General features: G+C 49.8%; 2 protein-coding genes across 5 annotated transcripts in view; one reads left to right on the top strand and one right to left on the bottom strand.

The window, feature by feature from the left end:
* Positions 1–22,617, top strand: part of BOK (BCL2 family apoptosis regulator BOK) — a 40,276-nt gene extending 17,659 nt beyond the window's left edge. For 3 of the 4 annotated variants that reach the window (XM_043522461.1, XM_027829594.2, XM_043522460.1), the window contains 2 exons: positions 7,948–8,111; positions 21,412–22,617. In XM_043522461.1, the coding sequence (XP_043378396.1) occupies positions 7,948–8,111; positions 21,412–21,537 (290 nt within the window). In that variant the 3' untranslated portion in view covers positions 21,538–22,617. The remainder of the gene's footprint in view (positions 1–7,947; positions 8,112–21,411) is intronic. The other variant, XM_027829596.2, reaches the window with a different exon arrangement.
* Positions 1–26,521, bottom strand: part of THAP4 (THAP domain containing 4) — a 79,433-nt gene that overhangs the window by 1,946 nt on the left and 50,966 nt on the right. The gene's annotated exons all lie outside the window — the stretch shown is intronic.

Raw genomic sequence — 26,521 nt, 5'->3', positions numbered from 1 at the left:
TTAAGACAATTCCATGATTTTTGGGGGTGGGGGGAAATTAATCATGATTTTTGAACAGGGGCTGGCAATACTGGAATCCCCAACTATGAAACCTAGGCCCAGTCACCTGGGGAGCAGCCACAAGGCGCATCACCAGGGCTTCCCCAAGCTGTGCACTTGTGCAGCCACACCGTGCTACCAGGCACCCCCCACGATTACGCGCCAGCTGCACAGGGGAGCTGCCCACCGTTGGGCTCGCCTTTACCCTGGCTGCTTCCAGTGCCACTGGCAGAGCTCAGGAAGGTGCTCCAGGGTTCTACCCCACCCTTGCCTCAAGTGCCGCAAAGATGACAGCCTATGAGCAGAAAAAGAAGCCATATTTGTTGAGTGAGTTATGTGCTCCTCTGCTACTCACACAGATTTCTGGCTGGGGGGAAGGAGCAGATTCTGCTAGTTCTAACATTCCTGGATCCAAGCTACAGTTGCAAGACTTGCTGAATCCAGCAAAATTAAGCATTAAGCCTGTGGCCGCCAGACATTCCATTTTTTGGAATGCAGAGGAAAGAGGCCTTGATTCTCAAAAGAAGACAGATCTCAAATTCTGTCTGAGCTGTCAGAGCCAATCACTGACGGCTCAGTGCTGGAAACAGACTGAGATGCAAACTCTGCTACTTAGCGTTCAGTTTATTAAGAAAACAGTCCAGGTCTGGGACTACAGACATGCTCAGGTGTCCACTCTCTGTACCTTCCTGCTGGGCAGATTTTCTCTTTCTTTACCCCTTCTCCTCCCTTCTCCATTCTTACAATTTCTTCCTCAACCCCTAGTGCAGCACCGAACCCCCCACCCCCCCCGGCCCCTAAAACAAAGCTTGTATAACATAAATAAAATGCCTATCGTCAATATTAGAGAGACAAGACAGGTGAGATAATACCCTTTTTTCTTGGATCAACTTCTATTGGTGAGAGAGACAAACTTTCAGACTTATACAGAGAACTTACTGAGCTTGTTTCTGTATTTGTGATGTGCTGAGGTTTTGGAAAGAACTGCTGAGTTTGGACAATAATGTCCACAGGAGATCAGTAGATACCACAAGATGATCACTGGCAGCTGGGGTAAAATGTGAGAGACTTCCTTAAGGTAACCTCCTGTTACTATGGTGATAAGGTAATATACATGTTAATTAGTATAAGAGAAACTAACATGAAGAATTGGACATCCCAAAAGCAGCAGGGTGTGGAAGCTCAAATAAGGAAAAAGGGTTAAAACCTTCATAAATATGTCTGAACTCTGGTGGGTGTCAGCGTAACACATGATTTAAGCTGTGTCCTGGCCTGCATGCCTTGGGGGGAAACCAGCATGCTGATCTTAGTGGTGGGGCGCATGGTGAGGATGATGACTGACACTTTGGGTTCCTCCGCAAGGACGGGTGTGAGTAATGCAAATGCTAGACGTTGTGTATTGTTTCTTTTCTTTACCAGATTGCAGGGTGTGCATTGACACTGGTTGGTTAATAAAAGTAATTAGTACAGAAAGAGCACTGTGTAGTCTCTGTTGTGCACCAGGGGGGCCCCCTTCTATTGATAACCTCTTGACTGTAGTTGATTTTGGGGGCTGAATTCTCACAGATTAAAGTAGATGTGAGCCCTCACCTTGGGTAGGTAATTAGCTAAAGTAACCCATATCCACAGATGCAGATACAGCAGTATAAACTATGGCCCAGGGCTAGTGCTCCCCCACAAACACACTCTGGTGCTACAGTGGCCCTAATCCAGCTCTGCAATATCTTCAGCTCTGAATCTGGGGCTTGACCCAAAGCCCTTTTGGAGTCAGTAGGAGCCTTTCCTTTGATTTCAGGGAGCTTTGCATCAGGGCCTGGGTTATCTTTAGTTTACCTTCAACATTTTCCAGCAAAATACATCCCAAAAGGAAGGTTTTTTCCATGGGAAACTGAAAGGAAAAATGAAAAAAACCTGTTTTTTCCCCCCTAATTGAAACACTTGATGGTCGCTACTAGTGTGGTAGGTAGGGCTGCTGGCCCCTAGAACACAGAACTTTTACTCTCTAAAGGGGAGTCATTCTTTTTCTGTGACACTTTGTTTCCAGTGGGGTTTTGGTTAGGAATCTTTGGGCCTATGTGTCCCATTCCCTTGTCCTGTAGGGTCTGTATGTCTTCAGGTTGCCCCCCAAACTGCCAATGAGGTAAATGCTCACCCCTTCTAGTGGGAATGCAGTAAGAAGTGGTTCTCTCTCTGCTGTCTCTTGTTTTAGGCCATATGAAACTGAGCCTCCAATCAGACTCCCTTGTGTATTTATTTACTGATCTCCCTCTATCTGCAATAGACATCACCAGAGAGGACTGTGGTGTGTCCGTACATATTCCCCCAGCTGTTGAAATGTGGCTTATGATAACATTGCTTTTAGATCTGAATTGGGAGTCCTGCTTTGATGCTAAAGTGAGGAGGTTTATTTAAATAGGCAAAGGAAACACTGCGGAGTGAGCTCCGACACTGACCAGATCCCCGTTGTCACATGGCCTCCCAAGTTCTCTCCAGCAGCAGGGAAGATGGTATGCAGCGGGAGAACTCTCAAAAGCAACCCTTTCTCATTAGTTCATTTTCCCCTTGGCTAGCCAGTATTTACATACCTACAGCTCCACAACTGGCTGCAAGTCTGCTACTTAAAAAAACAAAACAAACTAATTCCAGGCAGCTTTTCACATCTTCTGTGTCCTTTTGAAGTGGAGTTCTAGTTCCACTCCCAAGGGCAGATGTGTGCAAGTCTCACCTTGGTTCTAGTGCTCTCCTTTCTGGACAGGTTTTCCATTCACTTGTGGCTTCAGCTCCAAGGCATGCTGAAGATACAATTGAACTTGCCTGTGTTTCCCGCAGTTGGAGGTTACTGACGATCTGTTTGATTGCACTTGTAGATGAGCAGCATGGTTCCCCCCCCCCAGCATGGATGGGTGCTGCAAACATTCTGTAGGACGTGGGGCCAGAGTGTGTCTGGCTCAGTGTGGGTGTGCAGGCGGCAGAGACAGAACTGGAACCTTCTCTGCTCCTGACCAGTGCTCAGATGCAAACCCAGCTCTTGTACTCAGAAACGTGTGACAGGTCCTGATGAGCTCACAGTGGCTCTAGCATAGTGAGAAGGGAGGAGCTGGTAGTGTATTGCCCTCAATGCCTCCATCCTGCCAGCAAAGGTGGTTCCATGGTAGGGGAACTGGATAGTGAATCCTGTGAAAGTCAGGAATAGGTACTTCTGTGACCTCTGCCACACTAGAAATCCTGGAGTAATTGTGCCTATCTGCAGCATGGGGCTGCCTGGGAGCTCATGCTGGGGCAGTGAACTTCTCCATATCCCACCTTGCTGCTATGGGCACAATCTAGTCCTTAATCCTTGGAATGGCCTAGGGTTTGCCAGTTGGGGTAAGGTGCCAAACCCTGTCAGCCCCCATCCCACTTTCGGCAGGAATTCTTAACTGGAATCAGTAAGGTATACACAGCGCAAGTATTGTAGCTATTTGTACCACCAGCATTGCTATTGCATATAGTGATGGCTGAACAGGTGCCATGTGGCCTGGCTGTGCCTTCACCATGACGGGGCAAACTGAGTGAGGGGCTGAGTCTACATTGCAGGCTGTCTGTTGGAGGCATGGGGGAGGCACTCAGCACAAATACACTTTCACCTGCCTTTGTAACAACTCTTTCCCCCCTGCCTGCAAAAATTCTCAGCCTCTTCTTGCTTTGCTGGTGCTGTCCCAGAACACATCCCTCTGACACCACAGATATGAAAGTTTGGCATTCAAAACAAATAATCTGAAACTAGTATTTGATGTGAGAACATGCTGCAGTCTGGGATATCTTCAGCAAACTAAGAAGCAGAGAATTCTGCAGGGCAGGGAAAACCTATTTATAAAGGTAGGTTTCTGTGATGAATGTCCCTCAGCTGGGAAGGCACTGGGTCCCCAGGACCCATGTATAAAGTTAGATGGTTTAGTTCTTTCTCACCTGAGACTAGGCCCCCAGCCTTCCTGTTTATCTGGCAGTCCAACACTGCATCCTGCCAAATAGAGGAGCCAGGTAGAAGGCTGGGGTGCAAGGCAAGGAGATGGCAAAATGACAAGTCTGTAGTGTCAGCCTCAGACTGCAGATGGACGACGAGGGAACAAGGACACAGGCCACGGTGGGAGTGGTTGTTCTGTGGCACCTGTTGGTACAGATGTCCATTGTTCTGGGAGGGCTGTGTGCAGGGCCCAAGGCCCCCATGGCCTGGCTGGTGGAACATACATCTGTGTGTGTGTTGATGGTGGGGGCTGGGCTGTAACATGTCAGTAGCCCGGGCACACTATGCTGTGCAGACATGCCATACGATGAATTCAGCATGGCTTTGGAGTGCGCCTTTAAGTAATAGCTCTGCTTTTCCGGAACAGGGGAATTCTCCTCCCAGCAAATCCATCAGTGATGGATAGCTTTTCAATAACAGGGAAAAGCAGCCTTAAAGATTCAGACAACATGTACAGCTATTCCCAGTAAGGGGCTGCTAGTGTGACTGCAGAGACTTTCAAATTAGTCACTGGTCTAACCTCTGCACCAGTCAATGGGTCGTTATCCTTCTGCAGCCTATGGAAATGGGTTTGGGCTCTGTCCGTGTCCTCGTGGATAAGAGTCCACATCACAGACCCCATTGCAGCTGGTACTGACTGGCCACCTTGCTTGCAATTGTAGCAGAGCGCCCAAGTAGTGAACAGATTTGGAGACTAAACTGTCTTTCCACAGATACCAGCCCCTCCCCGCACCTCCACAGCAGGTTCATAGGGAGGGAAGCTGGTACAGCCACTGCTTTGTTCCGTATTTAGTCTGTGGACAAATAAGAAATTTGGCTCTAGATCTGTCAAGTCATCCCCTTTTTATGGGCACTGATCTGAAGCTTATTAAAATCGAGGGAAAGACTTGACAAGATATACAGTTTAAAATAAAACTAACCATAACCACAGGCATCTTCCTCTAGGGGTGGCCTAAATTCTCATCTCAGTTACTCCCAGGTAAACCCCTTGCAGCCACTGGATTTACTCCAGATGTACGTGGGTGTAAATGAAAGCAGAATCTGAGTCGGTGTCAGTAAAGGCTTGGAACTGTACCAGTAAATTTGTTCCCATAATTGTGGGTGACTACCCATAGAACCAAAAAGGGCCAGATCCCAGTGCGGGAATCAGTATAGTGGAGTTATGCCAACACTATGCATACACTAGCTGAGGTTCTGACCCAAGATGTCATGAATGGGGGGGATACTGAAGAATTCTGAAGGGCTCATTAGATGGCTAGAGAGTGTATTGAAAAGAGTAGCATTTCCTTCAATGGTATAAACACCTATGTGCACCCACTGTCTATGGCTCTTCCTTTCCTGTGGTCTTTGTAGCCTCTTCCTGGCTCACCCTTGTGGCTGTCTTGGTGACAAATAACACAGATGAGAACAATAGCCAAATGTTGACTGAGAATACCACAGGGATGCTGAAATACACAAGTGAGGGTCATGCAGCAGGGGCCCTCCTGGCCTAATCTGATGAGAACAAAAATGCAATCGAATTGGCTATTAATTTGGAATACTGATATTTCCTTCTGCTCCCAAAGATGCAGGATTGGTGAGGCAAGGAGGAATGCAAGGGGACTCTGAATTGCAGCTAGGTTATTATCATAAGGACTTCTATTCAAGAGCACTTTGTGGTTTTTGACCTCCTACAAGACATGACTGGAACAAGCAGCCTCTTGTTATCAGATGAAGCATGCATAGATGATTTTTGTTTCACTCATTTTAACCAATTCCACGCCGTCTATCTACATTTGAAGTTTAAAGAGCCGTTTGTTTTAATCAGATTTCACTAAAAAAAGGCAACTCTGCAGAATCCACTTGTAGGTCCCTTTTGGTCACTGGGTAGAATTATCCCCTGTTGAAATTCACATGTGCTGTGCAATGGAGTGGAGTAAATGGAGAGGAGAGAAGAGGAGCTCCAATGTAAAAGGCAAGAGAGACTCCTGAATCTGTCTCTTGCTCTCCAGCTCTCAGGTGCTGATGGCTTTGGAAGTACTCTGAAGGCAAGAGGTGGAGCTCTCTGCAGCAGAAATGCTGCACCAGCCAACATGTGTTTCATAATTTGCTTTCTTATGAAATGACATTTCCCTGAGCACATCCAATTTCTTGTCCCTGGCTCGTCTCCTTTTCACTCCTGAAATATGTTGAATAAGATAATTCCTCTCCTCTCTTGTATGGCTGTGTTTTCCTTCAGACCATCTTCAGGCAACAGCTTCTCTGCATGGCTTTGGGCTACCAGTGCTTCACATGGGTGGTTCTTGCAGCTGGGAGAGGCCTTCATCAGGCTACACAGAACTCTAGAACTGTAAAATGTCTCACCGCCTATTTGTTAACAATTGCTATCTAAAATACTAGAGTAATTGGAAAATGTTCCTCTCATTCGGCTCTGAGGTTTAGAGAGACAACGCTATTGTGCTGTGCTGCTTCTCTTGCATGGCTGGGAGAGGGTCAAGTTTCTGGGTCATAGTTCACCTTAATAGCACTGCAGGGGATCTCTGGCCGTAGCTCTTCAGCATTGAGGAGCTGTCCATTGCCGCCCAGTGGCAAAGCACTTGGGAGGCCCACTAGGTTGGACTGTGCCCAGTGCTGAGCTCATGGTTGTGGAGTGCTTATCAGTAGCGCTAACAGAACAGGAAGATGAATGCTGCTGGGATGACTTCCAGGGGGCACTTGCTTCTGGCAGGTCAGCTTGCAGGAAGCTCTGCTGTCAGGGAGATTAGATAACTGACCAACATTCCACTCCCCCAACACACACATGCCGGTTCCTAGGGCCGTACAGTGCCATTTGAACTAGATCTAGGCATGGCACCAAAACCTTTGGGGGGGTTCATTTAATTTCCAGCATGTGGTATTGTGCATAGGATATCCATGCCTTCTGGCACATGCTCCAGGCCCTGCATCCTTGCCTCCCTTTCAGAGGAATATTGGGCCATAAATCACTGTGAAGAAGTCCTCCCTCTGCAGTGTGCCAAGTTGTCATTGTGCTGCAACTGCCTGACTGTGCGGCTTGGTCTAGCGATGTAACAGTAAAGCTAAGTCCGCACTGGAGAGGTGTGGAGTACTAGCCATGGTCTGGGCCTCTTAGGGTGCTGTAACACACTTCAGAGAATCATAGAATATTAGGATTGGAAGAGACCTCAGGAGGTCATCTAGTCCAATCCCCGGCTCAAAGCAGGACCAATCCCCAACTGAATCATCCCAGCCAGGGCTTTGTCAAGCTGGGCATTAAAAATCTCTAAAGATGGAGATTCTAACACCTTCTTAGGTAACCCATTCCAGTGCTTCACCACCCTTCTAGAGAAACAGAAACATCACACACATGCTCCCAGCAGGGCACAGAGGATCACACTGCTGTTTGGCTAGGACGTGCATTGAGCATGACTAACCACCATGTGGTCCTCTCATGTCGGGCTCCACTGGTGCAGTGTGGGTATGGGTGAGAATCAATGGCATAATAGCCCCACTGGTATAGCTACACCTCCTACTTCTGTCCCACAATGCACCAGTCACTATTTTGGTGGTCTGTCTGGTCAGCTTTCTGCACTCTGCTGCACAGGGGTCAAGTGTGCTGGAAGCCATTTAACTGTAGAACTGGGGCTGATGTGAGATCAAAGCACATCTAGGGATGGATATGTGTTAAAGTCCCCCTGCTTCAAGAGTGAAGGTGGGGCACCGCTTCCCCAATCGCTGCACCCAATTCACCTTAGTGTAGTCTATACTCCCCAGCGCAGGAAGATGCAGAGGTGCTACTGCACCTGAACTAGGAAAGCTGCACAAACATAGAGAGAAACTCATCTCGGCTTCTAAACAGCGTGCCTTTTGCCAGCCCCAACTCCACAGCACATGTGCGTGAAAATGACTGTTATCCCATCTTCCTGCAGGTGTAACATGGGGCAAGGTCGTGTCTCTCTATGCTGTGGCTGCTGGGCTGGCTGTGGACTGTGTCAGACAGGCCCAGCCAGCAATGGTGCATGCCATTGTGGACTGCCTGGGAGAGTTTGTCCGCAAGACCTTGGTGACGTGGCTGAAGAGGAGAGGAGGCTGGGTAAGAGGTGTTGAATTTCTCATGCTTGCTTTAAATTGTGAATGATTATGGGGATGTTCCTAGTGTTAGTGAAACCAAGAGTGATCCCTTAAGCTATAGCTAGGTTTTTGCAAGCTTCCCTGCCACTGCTCTGCCAACCTACTTCAGTTCTGACCTCCAGTAGTCTGTTTACACCAGTACTGGCCTCAGCTCAGCTTTGTTCCTACATCTCAGTCCTGTCTTGAAACAACTCCGGCTATTCTAATCCTCTACTTCCTGTGCCACTCTGATAGCCTAACTGCATCCTGCCTGCAAATACCTTTTCTCTTCCAGTCCTGAGCCTCTCTGGTGCCACCTGCTAGTGGTCGTGAGAGCATGCAAACTGCAGGAGTCTTGTAACATGAACAACTGCTACTGGCCCCTTCGTTCAGTCTCTAGGAAAATTATTTAATCTGTAACCTGCCTGCACGGTTCCAAAGGAGAAGGTTTAGAAAGTAAATATAACTTGTTTATGTAGCTATTAAAAACCTCTCACTTCATGTCCCAGCCCAGACCCAGCTTTGTGGTGCTACATGTATAACTAAATGTGTAACTCTCTCTGGTGTACCTGTGAACTGCTTCATTAGGCTAATGCCACTGTGTACACACTTTGTGGTGCTTATTAGTGATAAACATTGATAGGACCCTGGAATGGCAGTCTGGAGACCTGGGTTCTCTTCCTGGCTCTGCTACTGAGCTGCTCTGTGGCCTTGAACAACTCAGTTTGCTGCTGTGCCTCAGTTTTCCCACCTGTCTGATGAGGACAATGGGGACTCTCCTGCCTTTGAGACCTACAGATGGAAAGCATTGTCAGAGAGATCATTTGTTCCCCATTCTGAGGGAAATTTTGACTTGTTTCATTCTGAATCAGAACAAAACCAAATTGTGAAATGTTGGAATTCCCGTGGAATAGGAACTCTGTTGTCAGACCAGTGCTAGCTACTTACCTGCAGTCGATGTGAACAGACCCCTGCTTCTTTTCAATTCCCTGAGCCTAGCAGCCCTACATGAGGGGTCAGAGCCCCGGATGGTGCAATTAGTGGAGTTCCATTGAATTTGATGAAGCTAGGCTGATTTATACCAGCTGCTGGTCCCTTATTTTAAAAACTAGGAGCTACAAGTCTGACACATCAAACCAATATATTGTAACTGCTGCCTGCACTCTGGGTTGCAGGCTGTCTCTGACATGCACTTGTCAGCGAGTAGCTGACCCTGGGCTGGAGGAAGGTGACACTTCCCTTTCGAAGTGCAAACATGGTTTCTTCTGAGCAGTGGACTGTTGCCAATCCTCTCTTTGAGGCTGCACTTGTTTCCCTGAGTGTTCTTCACCTTGACCTGGGCATTTCTGTGGGAGATGTCCCAGCCCTGCTCACAAACTGGCCAAAACGAAATGGCTGTTCCAGGAGGGCCATTAATCTGCTGCCTGCCCTGCCCTGCCCTTCATTTGTCTTGGCACTGAATCCAAGTTTCCCCTGTGCACCCGCCTCCTGTTTCACACGCACACACCAGGGATGGGGCTGCCAAGGGGGGCCACTGTACTCTGTGCTGGTACAGGAAAGCCCGTATGGAGACCTCGGCTGAAAGACTGCAGCAGGCAGCCAGCTCCCACGCTGTCCCTTTATTGGGGGAAAACAGTAATTAACCCTTTAGGGTGTCATCCCACGTGGGAAGAGTTCACAGCCTCAGGAATCACCTCCAGCAGGAGTCTCTTCACAATGAAAATCCCCATCAAATATAACAAATTCCAGTTGCTACAAACTATTAACAGTAGAATCATAGAATATCAGGGTTGGAAGGGACCTCAGGAGGTCATCTAGTCCAACCCCCTGCTCAAAGCAGGACCAATCCCCAACTAAATCATCCCTCCAGGGCTTTGTCAAACCTGATCTTAAAAACCCTCAAAGGAAGGAGATTCCACCACCTCCCTAGGTAACACATTCCAGTGTTTCACCACCCTTCTAGTGAAAAAGTTTTTCCTAATATCCAACCTAAACCTCCCCCACTGCAACTTGAGACCATTACTCCTTGTTCTGTCATCTGCTACCAGTGAGAACAGTCTAGATCCATCCTCTTTGGAACCCCCTTTCAGATAGTTGAAAGCAGCTATCAAATCCCCCCTCATTCTTCTCTTCCACAGACTAAACAATCCCAGTTCCCTCAGCCTCTCCTCATAAGTCATGTGTTCCAGTCCCCTAATCATTTACCTCTCCTCCCAGTTTAGTGTCATCTGCAAACTTGCTGAGGGTGCAATCCACACCATCCTCCAGATCATTAATGAAGATACTGAACAAAACCGGCCCCAGGACCAACCCTTGGGGCACTCCGCTTGATACCGGCTGCCAGCTAGACATGGAGCCATTGATCACTACCCGTTGAGCCCAACGATCTAGCCAGCTTTCTATCCACCTTATAGTCCATTCATCCAGCCCATACTTCTTTAAATTGCTGGCAAGAATACTGCAGGAGACCGTGTCAAAAGCTTTGCTAAAGTCAAGGAATAACACATCCACTGCTTTCCCCTCATCCACAGAGCCAGTTATCTCATCATAGAAGGCAGTTAGATTAGTCAGGCATGACTTGCCCTTGGTGAATCCATGCTGACTGTTCCTGATCACTTTCCTCTCCTCTAAGTGCTTCAGAATTGATTCCTTGAGGACCTGCTCCATGACTTTTCCAGGGACTGAGGTGAGGCTGACTGGCCTGTAGTTCCCAGGATCCTCCTCTTTTCCTTTTTAAAAGATGGGCACTACATTAGCCTTTTTCCATTCATCCGGGACCTCCCCCGATCGCCATGAGTTTTCAAACATAATGGCCAATGGTTCTGCAATCACATCTGCCAACTCCTATAGCACTCTCGGATGCAGCGCATCCATCTCCATGGACTTGTGCTCATCCAGCTTTTCTAAATAGTCCCGAACCACTTCTTTCTCCACAGAGGGCTGGTCACCTCCTCCCCATGCTGTGCTGCCCAGGGCAGTAGTCTGGGAGCTGATCTTGTTCGTGAAGACAGAGGCAAAAAAAGCATTGAGTACATTAGCTTTTTCCACATCCTCCGTCACTAGGTTGCCTCCCTCATTCAGTAAGGGGCTCACGCTTTCCTTACTTTCTTCTTGTTGCTAACATACCTGAAGAAACCCTTCTTGTTACTCTTAACATCTCTTGCTAGCTGCAACTCTAGGTGTGATTTGGCCTTCCTGATTTCACTCCTGCATGTCTGAGCAATATTTTTGTACTCTTCCCTGGTCATTTGTCCAATCTTCCACTTCTTGTCAGCTTCTTTTTTGTGTTTAAGATCAGCAAGGATTTCACTGTTAAGCCAAGCTGGTCGCCTGCCATATTTACTATTCTTTCTACACATAGGGATGGTTTGTCCCTGTAACCTCAGTAAGGATTCTTTAAAATACAGCAAGCTCTCCTGGACTCCTTACCCCCTCATGTTATTCTCCCAGGGGATCCTGAGGGAGTCAAACTCTGCTTTTCTGAAGTCCAGGGTTCGTATTCTGCTGCTCTCCTTTCTTCCTTGTGTCAGGATCCTGAACTCGACCATCTCATGGTCACTGCCTCCCAGGTTCCCATCCACTTTTGCTTCCCCTACTAATTCTTCCCGGTTTGTCAAGAAGATCTCTGCCCCTAGTTGGTTCCTCCAGCACGTGCACCAGGAAATTGACCCCTACACTTTCCAAAAACTTCCTGGATTGCCTGTGCACCGCTGTATTGGTCTCCCAGCAGATATCAGGGTGATTGAAGTCTCCCATGAGAACCAGGGCCTGCGATGTAGTAACTTCTGTTAATTGCCGGAAGAAAGGCTCGTCCACCTCATACCCCTGGTCTGATGGTCTATAACAGACTCCCACCACGACATCACCCTTGTTGCTCACACTTCTAATCTTAATCCAGAGACTCTCAGGTTTTTCTGGAGTTTCATACTGGAGCTCTGAGCAGTAAAGAAGAGCAAGTTGCTAAACAATGTGTGCTGAATAGCAGTAAGCCAGCGAAGTGCTGTCACAATGGCTTATCGGAGCCCAGCGCTACTGAAATAATGATTTCATTAACAGCTTTGAAACTCTCATTTCCGATGCTTTATCAGGTAAACGTTGGTTAATTTAACACTTGGCTGAAGTGCTGTTAACCAAATAATGTTTGGAAAAAAGTAGGCACCTTCCAACTTTGAAACGTTTGGCTTTCCAGTGCTTTGGACTGGGAAAGCAAGTTCTCTCAGGCCAAGCAGGCCTCAGACATGTAGGGGCCCCTGATGGGAAGAGTTATTAACAAGGGGGTCTGTGAGTGAGGCAATGGTTCCATCCATTTACTGGAGATACAGACCAATGATGTTTCCACCAATGCACTGATTTGTAGACTAGATGGTATTCTCAGTTAGTTGTGCTGATTGGTACCTTACTCCAAGAGTAACCCTGGCAGAAACGGGCCCTCAGTTGATATGTACTTAGAGTATGCAGTGTAGTGTTGGCCCCAGGATGTTAGAGAGACGAGGTAGGTCTGATAAAAGACATTACCTCACCCACCTTATCTCTCCAATTGCCTTAGAGTGGCAGATTCAGGCCCTTAGTAATCTAAACAATTCAGATTAATTGCAACAATCTTTCTGCTCCTGACTGATGTGTAAATGTCACCTTGTTGAAGAGCCATAGATACACACAGATAGCATTGCTGCATCCAGAAGGATTATATAACAACGGGGGTGGGGGGCACACACTTCATTGCTCATTGCACACACCAAGGACACCCTACTTCCCTCCCAGTCCCCATTGCAGGGGCTCTGTGTGTGTCCCCCTGCTTTCCCCCTGTGCCAGGGGTTCTGTATTCCCCCCTGTAGGGAGTCAGGGTGGCTTCTCCGAACCAGAGGGTAAAGAGCCACCCTCTCAGCCTGAGTGGGCGGGGCCAGACCAAGCTTACGCCAATCCCCGGAAGGGGAGGGGTGGGACAGGAAGTACAAAGGGCGGGGCCCTTTGCCCAGTGAGGAGAGCACCAGGGAGGGAGACAGACACAGGCTGCTGGCTGCTCCCTTGCGATCCTGCTGCCGACCCAAGGGAGGCCCTGTGCCAGGAGGAACCTGACCGGGAGGAAGGCCTGTGGCGACCAGGACTGCCAGCCGCTGAGTACCCGGAGGACCTGGAGGGGCCCGGCTGTAGCCCAGGCCAGCGTGAGTCCGACACAGAGTGGGAGCTGGAGCTGCCAGCAGCGGAATACCCGGACGAGCTGGGGGGACCAGAGAGACCCGCTTGAGAGACCGGGTAGGAAGTAGCCCAGGGGCAGAACTGCACCATGGGATGGATGTGTTTGGTCAGCGGGCGCGGATGGCCCTCCGCTGACCCAGCAGTGGGACCTTCGCCTCCCGCCACTGTCAGGGCCCTGGGCTTTGTAAATGTCACCTTGTTGAAGAGCCATAGATACACACAGGTAGCATTGCTGCATCCAGAAGGATTATATAACAATGGGGGTGGGGGGCACACACTTCATTGCTCATTGCACACACCAAGGACACCCTACTTCCCTCCCAGTCCCCATTGCAGGGGCTCTGTGTGTGTCAGAGTTGAGTGGGCCTGCGTTCCCCTACCCCGGCCAACCTGCCTTGGGTAGCAGAACTGTGCACCACAAACCCATACCGGCGCTCCCCTGCCTGAGGGGCGCGCTGCAGACTCATACCGGCGCTCCCCTGCCTGAGGGGCGCGCTGCAGACTCATACCGGCGCTCCCCTGCCTGAGGGGCGCGCTGCAGACTCATACCGGCGCTCCCCTGCCTGAGGGGCGCGCTGCAGACTCATACCGGCGCTCCCCGGCCTGAGGGGCATGCTGCAGACTCACACCGGCGCTCCCCGGCCTGAGGGGCGTGCTACAGACTCATACCGGCGCTTCCCTGCCTGAGGGGCGCGCTACAGACTCGTGCCAGCGCTTCTTGGCCTGAGGGGCGCGCTACAGACTCATACCGGCGCTCCCCTGCCTGAGGGGCGCGCTACAGACTCGTGCCGGCGCTCCCCTGCTTGAGGGGCGCGCTACAGACTCGTGCCGGCGCTCCCCTGCTTGAGGGGCGCGCTACAGACTCGTGCCGGCGCTCCCCGGCCTGAGGGGCACGCTGCAGACTCACACTGGCGCTCCCCGGCCTGAGGGGCGCGCTACAGACTCGTGCCAGCGCTCCCTGGCCTGAGGGGCGCACTGCAGACTCATACCGGCGCTCCCCGGCCTGAGGGGCGCACTGCAGACTCATACCGGCGCTCCCCTGCCTGAGGGGCGCGCTACAGACTCGTGCCGGCGCTCCCCTGCCTGAGGGGCGCGCTACAGACTCGTGCCGGCGCTCCCCGGCCTGAGGGGCGCGCTGCAGACTCATGCCAGCGCTCCCCGGCCTGAGGGGCGCGCTGCAGACTCATGCCAGCGCTCCCCGGCCTGAGGGGCGCGCTGCAGACTCGTGCCGGCGCTCCGCTGCCTGAGGGGCGCGCTACAGACTCGTGCCGGCGCTCCGCTGCCTGAGGGGCGCGCTACAGACTCGTGCCGGCGCTCCGCTGCCTGAGGGGCACGCTACAGACTCATACCGGCGCTCCGCTGCCTGAGGGGCGCGCTACAGACTCATACGGGTTTCAGTTGGGTTTCAAGAAAAGGTCTACCCACCGGGCGCCAGACCCCGGGCCGTGGCCCAGGAACTGAAGGACGCAGATACCCGATGGCTCCAACCCGAGCGTCGAACAGCAGCTGAGGTGACGGAATAGGTCATCCCCGAACAATTCATGCACATCCTCCCGCCCCAGGGGAGGGCTTGGGTGTTGCGGCACCGGCCACAAAGTCTGAGCACGGCCGTCGCGCTTATGGAGGACTTTCTCGAGGCAGAGGCCCCGATAGGACCGGCCGCCCGCTCCCCCAAACCCTGGACCCAATGCACAGAAACTTGAAAGGAGGGGGCCCACCTCCCAAACCAACGCACCCCACCGTACCCGACGACCAGATGGCGGCAGGACCAAGTTTTCCTGATGCCCTGAGTCCACACCACTCTCCGGCCCTGGACGCTTAACCCGACCACCGGGCCCCAGCCAACTCTGCAGCCCCACTGGTGCCCCCACGCGGCCGGCGTGCCCAGAGGTAGGACCTTGTTTCCGATGTGGCGAGTACGGTCATCTGCAACGGGGCTGTCCTGCGATGGACTGCAACTTTGGCCTGGTGTGCACCGGGGAGCGACGGGCCCGTCCGCCCTCTGTGGCCAAACTGACAGCTCCCATGGAAGTCACCGGGGTCCCCGTGGTGGGTCTAGTTGATTCGGGCTGTGGGCAGACCCTTGTCCGCCAGGCGCTCTTCTCGGACACCAAGCGGACCATTGGGGAAGTACGGATTCAGTGCATCCACGGAGAAGTAAAATCGTACCCCATGGTTCGGGTCCCCATCACGGTGAATGGAGCAACTCAGTTAATGAATGTGGCGGTGGCGTCATCCCTCGCCTATCCAGTGATCCTGGGCTGCGACTGGCCAGACTTCGCTGAGGTACTCCAATCCCTACCCACCAAAAAGGCGTTCGAGGGAGCCCCACCTGAGAGGAAGACAGGACCTGACTCGAGCTCCGACCCTGGAGCTGACCCAGGTCCCACCCCCGGGCAGGATGGCCTGGAAATGGCTGGTCCCCCTCCTGACCTGGTGGACTTTAGCCGGGATCAAAGGGAGGACCCTACGCTCCGGTTTGCCTATGAGCAGCTGGCCCGGGTGGTGAGGTCGTGGACGCGCGGCGCACCACCCAATGGCCTAGGTTTGAACTCAACCATGAGAGGCTCTACCGCCTTGACCGAGACCCCCAGACTCAAGAGGTCTGGACCCAACTCGTGGTCCCCCGCATTCATCGTCGGGCTGTCCTGAAGCTTGCACATGACATCCCGGCTGCCAGCCATTTAGGGCAGGAAAAAACTGTGGCCAGGGTCCTGGCCAGGGTCTTCTGGCCCGGCGTCCACCGTGAGGTGAAGAATTACTGTGTGTCGTGCCCAGACTGCCAACATGCAGCCCCGGCAGGGGTACGGAAGGCCCCCCTAGTCCCTTTACCAGTCGTAGGTGTACCATTTGAGAGGGTAGCAATGGACCTGGTCAGGCCTTTTCCAAAAAATAAGGCGGGCCATCAATACATCCTCGTCCTGATGGACTACGCCACCCGCTTCCCCGAGGCCATCCCCTTAAGAAGTATCACCGCCTGCACTATCGCAGCGGAGCTCGTGAAGATCTTCGCAAGGGTGGGCCTCCCACGGGAGATACTCACTGATCAAGGGACCAATTTCACGTCTAAGCTGTTCCGTCAGGTATGTGCCCTATTGGGGATTAAGAAATTGCAGACCTCGGTCTACCAACCCCAGGCTGACAGATTGGTCGAACGGTTTAACCGGACCCTGAAGGGAATGTTGCGGCGTTTCCCCACCCAGGACCTCCGCCAGTGGGACCAGCTGCTCCCTTCTTTACTATTGGCAATTCGAGAAGTCCCCCAGGCATCCACGAAGTTCTCCCCATTCGAGCTCCTCTATGGGCGGCGACCCCGCGGGGTGTTGGACCTCTTGAGGGAGACTTGGGAACACAACCCGTCTGCAACACAGGGTCTCTTGCAATACGGCTTACAACTGCAGGGACGGCTGGTGCAGGCGGGCAAGCTCGCGGGGGAGAACTTAAACACAGCCCAAAGAGCCCAGGAGCAGCACTACAATCGGGGCGCCCGGGCTCGATCATTTGGGCCAGGGGACCGAGTACTCCTCCTGCTCCCCTTGGAGGAATCAAAGCTTTTTGCCCTCTGGCAGGGTTCATATGAGGTCTTCCGCCAGGTAGGGCCTGTCACCTATGAAATTCGGCAACCTGGTCGCCGTAAGGAAAAGCAGATTTATCATGTAAATCTCTTAAAACCCTGGCAGGACCGGGAAGGGCTCCTAGTTGCCCCATATCCCACTGAACCGGACCTGGCGCCCCAACCGCCCGAGGAGTCGGATAATGGTGAGCCCCAGCTAGCAGAGACACTCACAGTCGAGCAGCAAGAACAGGCACTCTGCTTAGTAAGGGCATTCCCCAAGACATTCACCATGAAACCCGGGCGGACTACACTCACCTACCATGTGATCCAGACGGAACCCGGGGTGGTGGTCCAAGATCACATTGCCTAGGCGAATGCGGGAGGCCGTAGAGGAGGAAGTCCAGGCAATGTTGGATCTGGGTGTTATTGAGCGCTCCCAGAGTGAGTGGCGGAGCCCCGTCGTCCTCGTACCAAAGCCCGATGGGAGCCGACGGTTTTGCATTGACTTCTGGAGGGTAAACGCCATTTCAAAATTTGACTCCTATCCGATGCCCCACGTTGATGGCTCCTCGACCGGCTCGGGGAGGCCTGTTATATCACCACTTTAGATCTCACCAAGGGGTACTGGCAGATCCCCTTGGATCCCAGGTCCAAGGAGAAGACCGCGTTTGCCACCCCTTCAGGGTTATACCATTTCACCCGGATGCCTTTCGGCCTACATGGGGCCCCAGCAACCTTCCAGCGTTTGATGGACCGGGTGTTGCAACCACACACGAAGTACGCTGCGGCCTACCTGGACGATGTGGTCATCTATGGCAATAACTGAGAGGAGCATCTTAACCAAGTAGCGGCGGTCCTCCGGGACCTCCGCACAGCCGGGCTTATGGCCAATCCAAAAAAATGCCGAATCGGGCGGGAGGAAACCACTTACCTGGGGTACACCTTGGGACAGGTCCGCCCCCTCATCGGGAAAGTCCAAGCACTCCAGGAATGTCCGGCGCTGACCACGAAGAGGCAGGTGCGTCAATTCTTGGGCTTAGCTGGTTATTACCAGCGGTTTGTACCCCACTTCGCAAGCATTACGGCCCCGTTAACGGAGCTCCTGACCAAGGACAATCCCCGCCGGGTGCATTGGTCCAACGAGTGCGAGACGGCCTTTCAAACTATCAAAGAACGGCTGTGTAGCGATCCAGTACTCTTCAGCCCTGACTTTCATCGTGACTTTATCGTTCAGACTGATGCCTCAGGTGTAGGGCTTGGGGCAGTCCTCTCACAGGAGGTGGATGGGGAGGAACACCCTATTGTTTACCTCAGTTGGAAGCTGTTCCCCAGAGAATGGAACTACTCCGTTGTGGAGAAAGAGGCCCTAGCAGTTAAGTGGGCAGTCGATGCTCTCCGCTACTACATCCTCAGGGCCCCCTTTATACTGGTTACGGACCACGCACCCCTGAAGTGGCTTAATAAGATGAAGGACAATAAGGCCAGGCTAATGCGGTGGTATCTAGCTCTGCAGCCCTATGCCTTCACGATTCACCATCGGGCGGGACGAGACAACGCCAATGCAGATTTCCTATCCCGCCTTGGAGAGTGTGAGGATGCCAGCTCCGAAGATCGGGAGCTGGATTTGAGGGGTAGGGTATGTAGGGAGTCAGCGTGACTTCCCTCTGAACCAGAGGGTAAAGAGCCACCCTCTCAGCCTGAGTGGGAGGGGCCAGACCAAGCTTACGCCAATCCCCGGAAGGGGAGGGGTGGGACAGGAAGTACAAAGGGCGGGGCCCTTTGCCCAGTGAGGAGAGCACCAGGGAGGGAGACAGACACAGGCTGCTCCCTCGCGATCCTGCTGCCGACCCAAGGGAGGCCCTGTGCCAGGAGGAACCTGACCGGGAGGAAGGCCTGTGGCGACCAGGACTGCCAGCCGCTGAGTACCCGGAGGACCTGGAGGGGCCCGGCTGTAGCCCAGGCCAGCGTGAGTCCGACACAGAGGGGGAGCTGGAGCTGCCAGCAGCGGAATACCCGGACGAGCTGGAGGGACCAGAGAGACCCGCTTGAGAGACCGGGTAGGAAGTAGCCCAGGGGCAGAACTGCACCGTGGGATGGATGTGTTTGGTCAGCGGGCGCGGATGGCCCTCCGCTGACCCAGCAGCGGGACCTTCGCCTCCCGCCACTGTCAGGGCCCTGGGCTGGAACGCAGTGGAGTTGGGTGGGCCTGCGTTCCCCTACCCCGGCCAACCTGCCTTGGGTAGCAGAACTGTGCGCTGCAGACTCGTGCCGGCGCTCCCCGGCCTGAGGGGCGCGCTGCAGACTCGTGCCGGCGCTCCCCGGCCTGAGGGGCGCGCTGCAGACTCGTGCCGGTGCTCCCCGGCCTGAGGGGCGCGCTGCAGACTCGTGCCGGTGCTCCCCGGCCTGAGGGGCGCGCTGCAGACTCGTGCCGGCGCTCCCCGGCCTGAGGGGCGCGCTGCAGACTCCGGCCGGCACACCTTCCTCGCTAATTCCCCAGCGCCCGAAAGGTGTGACTAAGGCCTGCCAGTGGGACCATAGCTCTCCATCGCCCCCTAGGGGCTCGGAGGACCAACTGAAACCTGTCACACCCCCATACCCTCTTATTCCCTCCTTCCTCCCATTCCAAGGCCTCTCGGTGTTCCTCACCCCCCGCCCCATTTTTATTTATTTTCTTTCTGTCAGAGAGAAGTCATTCATGGTGTCACCATTTTAAATTCAATTGGGATGGACAGAGCTGAGATGGGGGTAGGTATTGCTATACTGGAAGATGTTAATGGCTCCCATCAACTGGTTCTTAGATCTCTAAGCAGTTACATAGGTGGCTGATGTTGTGCTCTGCTAATCAGATGTCAGGAGCGCTAAGTGTCCCCCCCTTTCTCCTTCCTGGTTCTTCAATTTCACCAAAATCAATAGACTTCTGCCCATTGATGCCAAGGTTACTGTTGGCACACTAGCTCTGATTTTCCTAACTCTTATGACATCAGGCACAGATGACATTAATGTAGGGGTTTGCATATACCTTTACATTGTTTGGGATAGTTCATATCACAATTCCCCATGAAGGGGTCAACTCTGCTCCCACTGATGTCAGTGCCTCAACAAGCAGTGCCTTCAATTGGTGCTAGCCCTACATCAGCCCCTGCTCACCAGAGCTCCCTGTTAGAGAATTGGGATGCTCTAGGAACGGACTGAAGAGTGTATGAAAAACTGAGGTAATCCTAAACCTGGGAGGCCAGGCTACTGGGCAAGGTAGGAGTGTGGTTATAACATAATACTTTACTTTTCTACACTGCCTTCCATCTAAGAGGCTCAGACAGCTCTTCAAACAGTAATGAATTAAAACTCACAATACTTCCTTGAGCTCTGTCAGCATTAACCTCATTTTAAAGATGGGGAACTAGAGGCACAGAATAAAGCCCAAACTTCCCACTAGCTTTAGGTGACCAAGTTGAGATGCACATAGGGGCTCATTTTCAAAGGTGTTGAGCATCTGAAGCCCCCAAAGACTAAGACTGTAGCATTATGAGAAAATACTGGACTTGGGCATAAATTGGGCATCCCAAAATCTGTGGCCATATCTGCAACCACTTGGGACATGTTAATTTGCTAAAGGTCACCAGGAAATCTGTGGCAGAAGCAGAAAGAGAATCCAGATCTCCTGACTCAGTTCACAAAGCCAGCTATTTTGCATTGCTGGGACAATCTACAGTTGGGTTTTTTCTCCAAAGATGCAGTTTTCTGTGCAACTCAGTCCTGTTCATTCCTGCCCTCTAAAGGTTTTCCACCCTCACCTTTTCAGTGCCGGAAGATATCCCTTCTAACACGAATTTGCTGTTAGGTTGGTTCCTCATCCTGCCCTCTCCCTTTCAGGCTAGCTTACATTCCCCTGACTACTTAAGGATCACTCTGGGCAGCTGGTTTTGAGGTCAGCCCACATGTCTAGGAGGCATCTGTGCTAATGCACACGTCAACAAATAAAGCTTAAGCCGGGGGGGTTGATTTGGCCGACTGAGATCCAAATAAAACGTTAAGGCAAGAGAAAAAGTAAAAGCAATCTGAGCTGAAATTAAACAGCCCAATCTTTGGGCAGAATCTGGTTGTTACTAAGGAGGCAGGAAGGTAGGTGAAGAGGGTATTACTGAGGATGTCCTTTTTGAAAGGGGAGAGAGTTTATTTTGCTGTCACATGAGCTGAATGTTCAGCAACCCAGTTGGAAGACAGTGTGAATGAAGATGGTGCAGAATAATACGAATAAATCTTTCAGAGCTCGCTAGTGCCTTCAGGCGTCATTTAACAGCTTACAGGGGGTGGCAATGCCAGAGATGGTGCTCATAGCACTCATGTTGCTGCAAGGAGGCACCACAGGGGAAATGGTGTAATATTGTTGGCTGGGGGCAGCGGTGGGCCAGTCCCAGCTTCACCCAGCAGGAGGCATGGTGTGAGACAGTCTTCGAGGCCAGGATGTGCCATTGGAGGTGGTAGGGGAGAGTGTGGTTCTGTGTGTTCTGATGATCTGTTTCCTTCTCCTTAGGCAGACATCACAAAATGTGTGGTGAATACTGATCCCAGCCTTCGCTCCCATTGGCTTGTGGCTGCCATTTGTAGCTTTGGTCACTTCCTGAAGGCCATCTTCTTTGTGCTGTTACCAGAGAGATGATTCCAGTCACCAAATGTGGCCCCAAGTCCCAGCTCCTCCCACACCCAGAAGCAACAATAACCATAGACCCGTCTGATGCTGAAGAAGAGGAAGAGAAGAGAGGCTGGGACCAACAGAAACATTTCTCTCCTCTCCCTTCAGCAGGGAGCAGCTATCCAACTGTAAACATCCTTTCCTCTGTGACAGGAGGATTCAGAGTAATCCTTTGAAGCCCTTGTTTTTCTTGGTGACTTCTACATGGCCAGGTCAAAGCCCATCCCAGGGCAGACTGATGGGCTAATCTCTTACTAGTGTGTGATATGGATATTCATACGTGTATTTATTTTCTGGTCATGTCACACAGTTGCACTTCTGTACCAGGGGGACATGGAGATGGTTGGTATCAGAGGGAAAAATGTGTCCCTCACTTGAAAAATGGATTGTCCCTTTAAGTCCCCTTTGTTAGGCTCTTCTCAGTATACCAGTGGCTAATGCAGTCTTCACCTTTGTACCCAAGCCTGACCATTGTGCCCTTGTGCATGGTACATTGTGGTTGAGGGGATACCTTTGTAGGCTGTGAAGTGGTGGATTATTGAGGGAGCTGCCCTCTTCAGCTGATGCCCCTGCTAAAGTAATTTACAAACCAGTTGTGACTTTGGGAGTGTAAGGACTACCAGAACAACTCAATCTGGGGGATACGGCATGCTTTAACTGACCAACTTACTGTATTGTAACAAGTAATTGTAAAGGGGACAGCAGGGGCAGAGACTGTTTAGAAATCAATCAGTGTGATTTACACAGGTGAACAAAATGATGGGAGCAAAGCATCACTTCTCACATGACAGCTTTGTTTGAGCATTATAATGAGGATGAATTTTTTTCTCTAGAAGGAGATTCAGATGGAGCCAAAGAACAAGAGCATGTAAGTACAATGTGGGGTGGGGGGAATGTGGAGAAAAGTCACAAGTGAGCAGCATGCTGTGAGTGGGAAAAACTGTATCGAGTGTGACAAATGTTTCTCCTTTAGCAAATTATAAATTCTGACTTGCAATTTTCTCTTGTGGTAGATAATAAAAATAGATGGAGTTTGGCTTCTGTGAACTAATGTGGTGTTTTTTAAACAAATACAAGAACAGTCTAAAGTGGTGTAGAGAGAGAGACATACACTCAGGTCAGGTCACTGCTGGTGAAAAGGGGTATTTAACATGTTAAAACTACAATTTGCCTTGTCTGCACTGGGATATTAATACATTAGCTGGGTGAAGTAAATGCTGAGCTCCCCTCTGTGGTTTACCACAGCCAGCTAACCTGTTAAAACTACAGCTTGCCTGGTTCAACTCACATTAGTTAACACATCTTTAAAAATATCTCTGTCTCCAAAGGCATAATGGCTGAGTAGCCTCAGCTGAGCTGCACTGACAACAGATTAGTCCTGGGTCAAGATCCTGCCAGCTGCCTTGCTCCTAAGGTTAGACCTACTCAGAAAATCAGTTTCTCTGGAGTAGGAACATGCATGAATATTGGGGAGGTGGATATCTTTACCCTATATTTATATGGGGAAAAACAGCATTTTCCCTTCTGAAGGTGTGAAAGCTCATGGAGCTCTGGGCTTGAAGAAAGCAAACAGCCTTCTTCTGGCTGCCTCCACATTAATAATAATAATAATAATAATAAATAAAAAAAAAACAGTAACCCACATCACACTCCTTCTACTGAATCTGCATGCAGCCATAAGCCTTGTTTACACTGGAAAGGGTTTGCAGGTAGAGCTATACCAGAATCCCTCCCAGTGTAGACATTGCACTCCAGCAAGACTTCTTTTGTCACTACACGTTATACCAATTCCCCCCAGCAAGACATGGACAAAAGGACTTTTTTTTGCTGAAATCACAACATCTACACTAGGGTTATTGCCAGCAGAACTGTGTCAGTTAGGGATGTGATTATTTTTTCACATTCCTTACAGGCAGCTATGCCAGCAAAATTTTTAAATGTAGACCTGGCCTAGGATTGTCATAGATCGAGCTAGCTAACACTTCAGGACTGGTCTAAATGTCGTTTTTGTATTGCTAGAACTGTCTGTTCAGAAGTAGATCTAGTTAAGGCAGTACAATGCCTTAGTGTGAAGACCGTTCTACTGGTATAAAGTGCTTATCAGTACAGCTTATTCCCTTAAATGTACAGTAAACTTTGGTTTCTAAACCAAAGAGTTAGAATGGTACAAAATCTATAGACCAGTTCCACATCACTAGTAATACCTATACTACCCACCAGGCTTTAACTCAACTAATTTAGCATATCGTAAAATACAACCTGCCTTTTTTTGTCTTGACTAGCATTTTAGTCCATGTGTGGGTTAATCAAACTAGCTAACCCAATCCAGCGCTGCACCATTAAATCTTTGTCTAGATTAGGATTTAGAGGCTGCTTTGAATTACAATGCTGCAGGCTACAAATGTGTTGTAAGTAAAGCACTAGCACTAAGGGAAAATGCACGAAATTAAGGCACTTGATGAGTTAAATGCACCAATTAAGGCAGTATAACAAAAAGATAAGAATAATCAAACAAACTAGCATTGCTCAAGAGGAATGTGTGGGTGGGTGGGGGGGTGGGGGGGTTATATATACAGGCAGCCAGTGATTAAAACAGGAAACACTGCTGATAGTGAAGTGATACAGAAAGGTATTCTACTAATCTTGTTTTGAGAAGAGCTCCAGAAAGGATTTGGGTTTTTTTTGATCACCTGTATCTAAAAACTGCCTTTGTGCGTACAATACATCTTCTATTAAAGTCCATAGAGGGCTCCCGCCATGGGACTATAGGCAGCACTTGCCCCTGCAAGGGGAGTTTTTTTGACAGAGGCAGACATAAGAGGAGCATCTTCTTGGAAAAAGCTGTGAAAATTCACTCTGGAGAGGAAAATCTGGTTTTGCAGTTTATAGGGAATTTGTAAAGGTGGTTTCCTTGAACTCTAATCCTTGAAGTAGTGGACTGTGACTTTACGATCACACTCTTCTCGCATTCCATGCTCCCTAAACCAAGTGCAACGGACCCTCCTGAAAGTGCCACTGTTCATCATTCACCTAACATTTTAAGCTAGCATCATATTACTTATAGTCTATTTTGTACAGCTGCTGCTAAGTTGGGAATCTCTTATCTGGAAAAACTATGCACAATAGGACATGGCAGAGTTATTTTAACCAACAGCTCTCAGGGAATGGCAGAACATGTTCCACAGCAGACTTTCTTCTCTCTTCCTTCTCTGGGACTGGAGGTTTTGGAGCAGTAATAATGCTTATGCAGCTGCTCCTGAGGCCAATGCTGTGCAGTTCTTCATACCCCATGCAGTAATGTATGGACAATAATAATTGTTAGTGAAACAGATGTTATACCTGCAGTAGTGCACAACATGGCAGTTATACTGCAATGCCCTGATGCAGCAACGTGCTTAAATCCTACACTGTTCAAAGAATAATATTTAGGTATGGTGGGGTATTCTTCCTTATTTCTCCTTCCCTATTTAGGGTGGGAAGGTTACTCCTGGTTTCTTGGTTTAAATTTTTTGTGTGTTTTTTAAATGATTGGTAAGGGTACCTACAGTGTTGGGTAATTTCTCCACTTTATTTAGCTTAATAAGAAAAGGAGTAAGTTGTATGTATTATTACTATTAATAACTTGCTTTCCATTTAAAACCTGATACTGATGAGTCATCATCCAACTTATTTGTAAATAATAATAATTAAAAAATTCCACCTTACATTTCTTATCTGTGGTCCTTAGCCAGAAGAGCTTTCTGTGATTCGTGAGCTGGTTGGGAAATGCTTATTCTTCCCCACCCTACATGAAAAACTGACAAAAATTAAAGTTTTGTTTTGTCAATTTTCTGTACTCTTGATGAAAATCCAAACCCCAATAATTTTCATTTTTGAAGTCTCTCGATGAAATTCCCAATATTTGGCCAACAGAAATTGTTTTCTAAAAGATGAAGAGCCATTTTCAGTCCAGCATCTTTCAACAGCAATATTTTGACCAGCTCTCATCTTGAGGTGGATTGAACACCTCAGCAGCTGCATGCCACCCTCTAACTAGTAGTGGTTGTAGACTCTGCACACCCAGCTCCATCAAAGCAGCTAAGAGAGCTAAGCTGACCTTACCTTTTCTACACAGGAGAGAGCTGAGAGTTGCATTATTTTCCCCATTATTAATAATTCAGAAAAACTGAAAAGTAATAGTTATCAGACCTGCATTTTCATTATTTGGATGAAGCATAGTACAGTGGGACAAGGGAGAAAAAGTTCAGAGCTCATGTAAAATCTTAACTCCAAACTTCCTCACTTCTCTCCCCCCCCCTTTTTTTAAAGAAACACTGAAAATCTCAATCTAAGTCTAATTTAAAAAAAATCCTCATGAGAATGTACAAAGCCACTAAGGGATTTGGATGGCCAATTAAAATGAATGAAAATTGTGTCCAAATCCCCTAGATGACTTTGAGAATCTCAGTCTAACAGCATGTTCACACACCTGTCCCAGAGTTTTCTTGATTTATAATTTCTTTAAGTTTTTGTTTTTAAACCAAGTATTTATGATCATTGGTATGTAAAAATTTGCTGTAGATGGGTTAGTTTCTTAGAGATGTGGTATGAAGACTATATTGCTATTCAATTAAACACAATAAAATGTAGTATTCAAATCTAATACGCTTCTGACAGCATCTATAACCAACTTGAACCCAAGTGGTTTGGCAGATTGAGCTTAAAACCTCACAAAAGAGAGTAACCTCTTTGAATCCGAACATTGTGGCCCCACTTGATGAACTTTATACAATCCTCCATAGCCTGATGGTGTGGTAAATGCTCAAATAAAATCTGTAGGGAACAAACAGCCAGCCTTACCAAAATTAGGCCCATGCCGTATAGCTCATCAAGAAATCTTGAATAAAATTCATTTGAAATGTTTAGGCAAAGTTATAGCTTCCCCCTCATATAAAGTGAGTTACAATTTTTT

This window comes from Chelonia mydas, chromosome 9 (genome assembly GCF_015237465.2).
Source record: "Chelonia mydas isolate rCheMyd1 chromosome 9, rCheMyd1.pri.v2, whole genome shotgun sequence".
NCBI lineage: Eukaryota > Metazoa > Chordata > Testudines > Cheloniidae > Chelonia > Chelonia mydas.
Note: the sequence above shows the minus strand (reverse complement) of the source record. Positions and strands in the feature narration are given on the sequence as shown.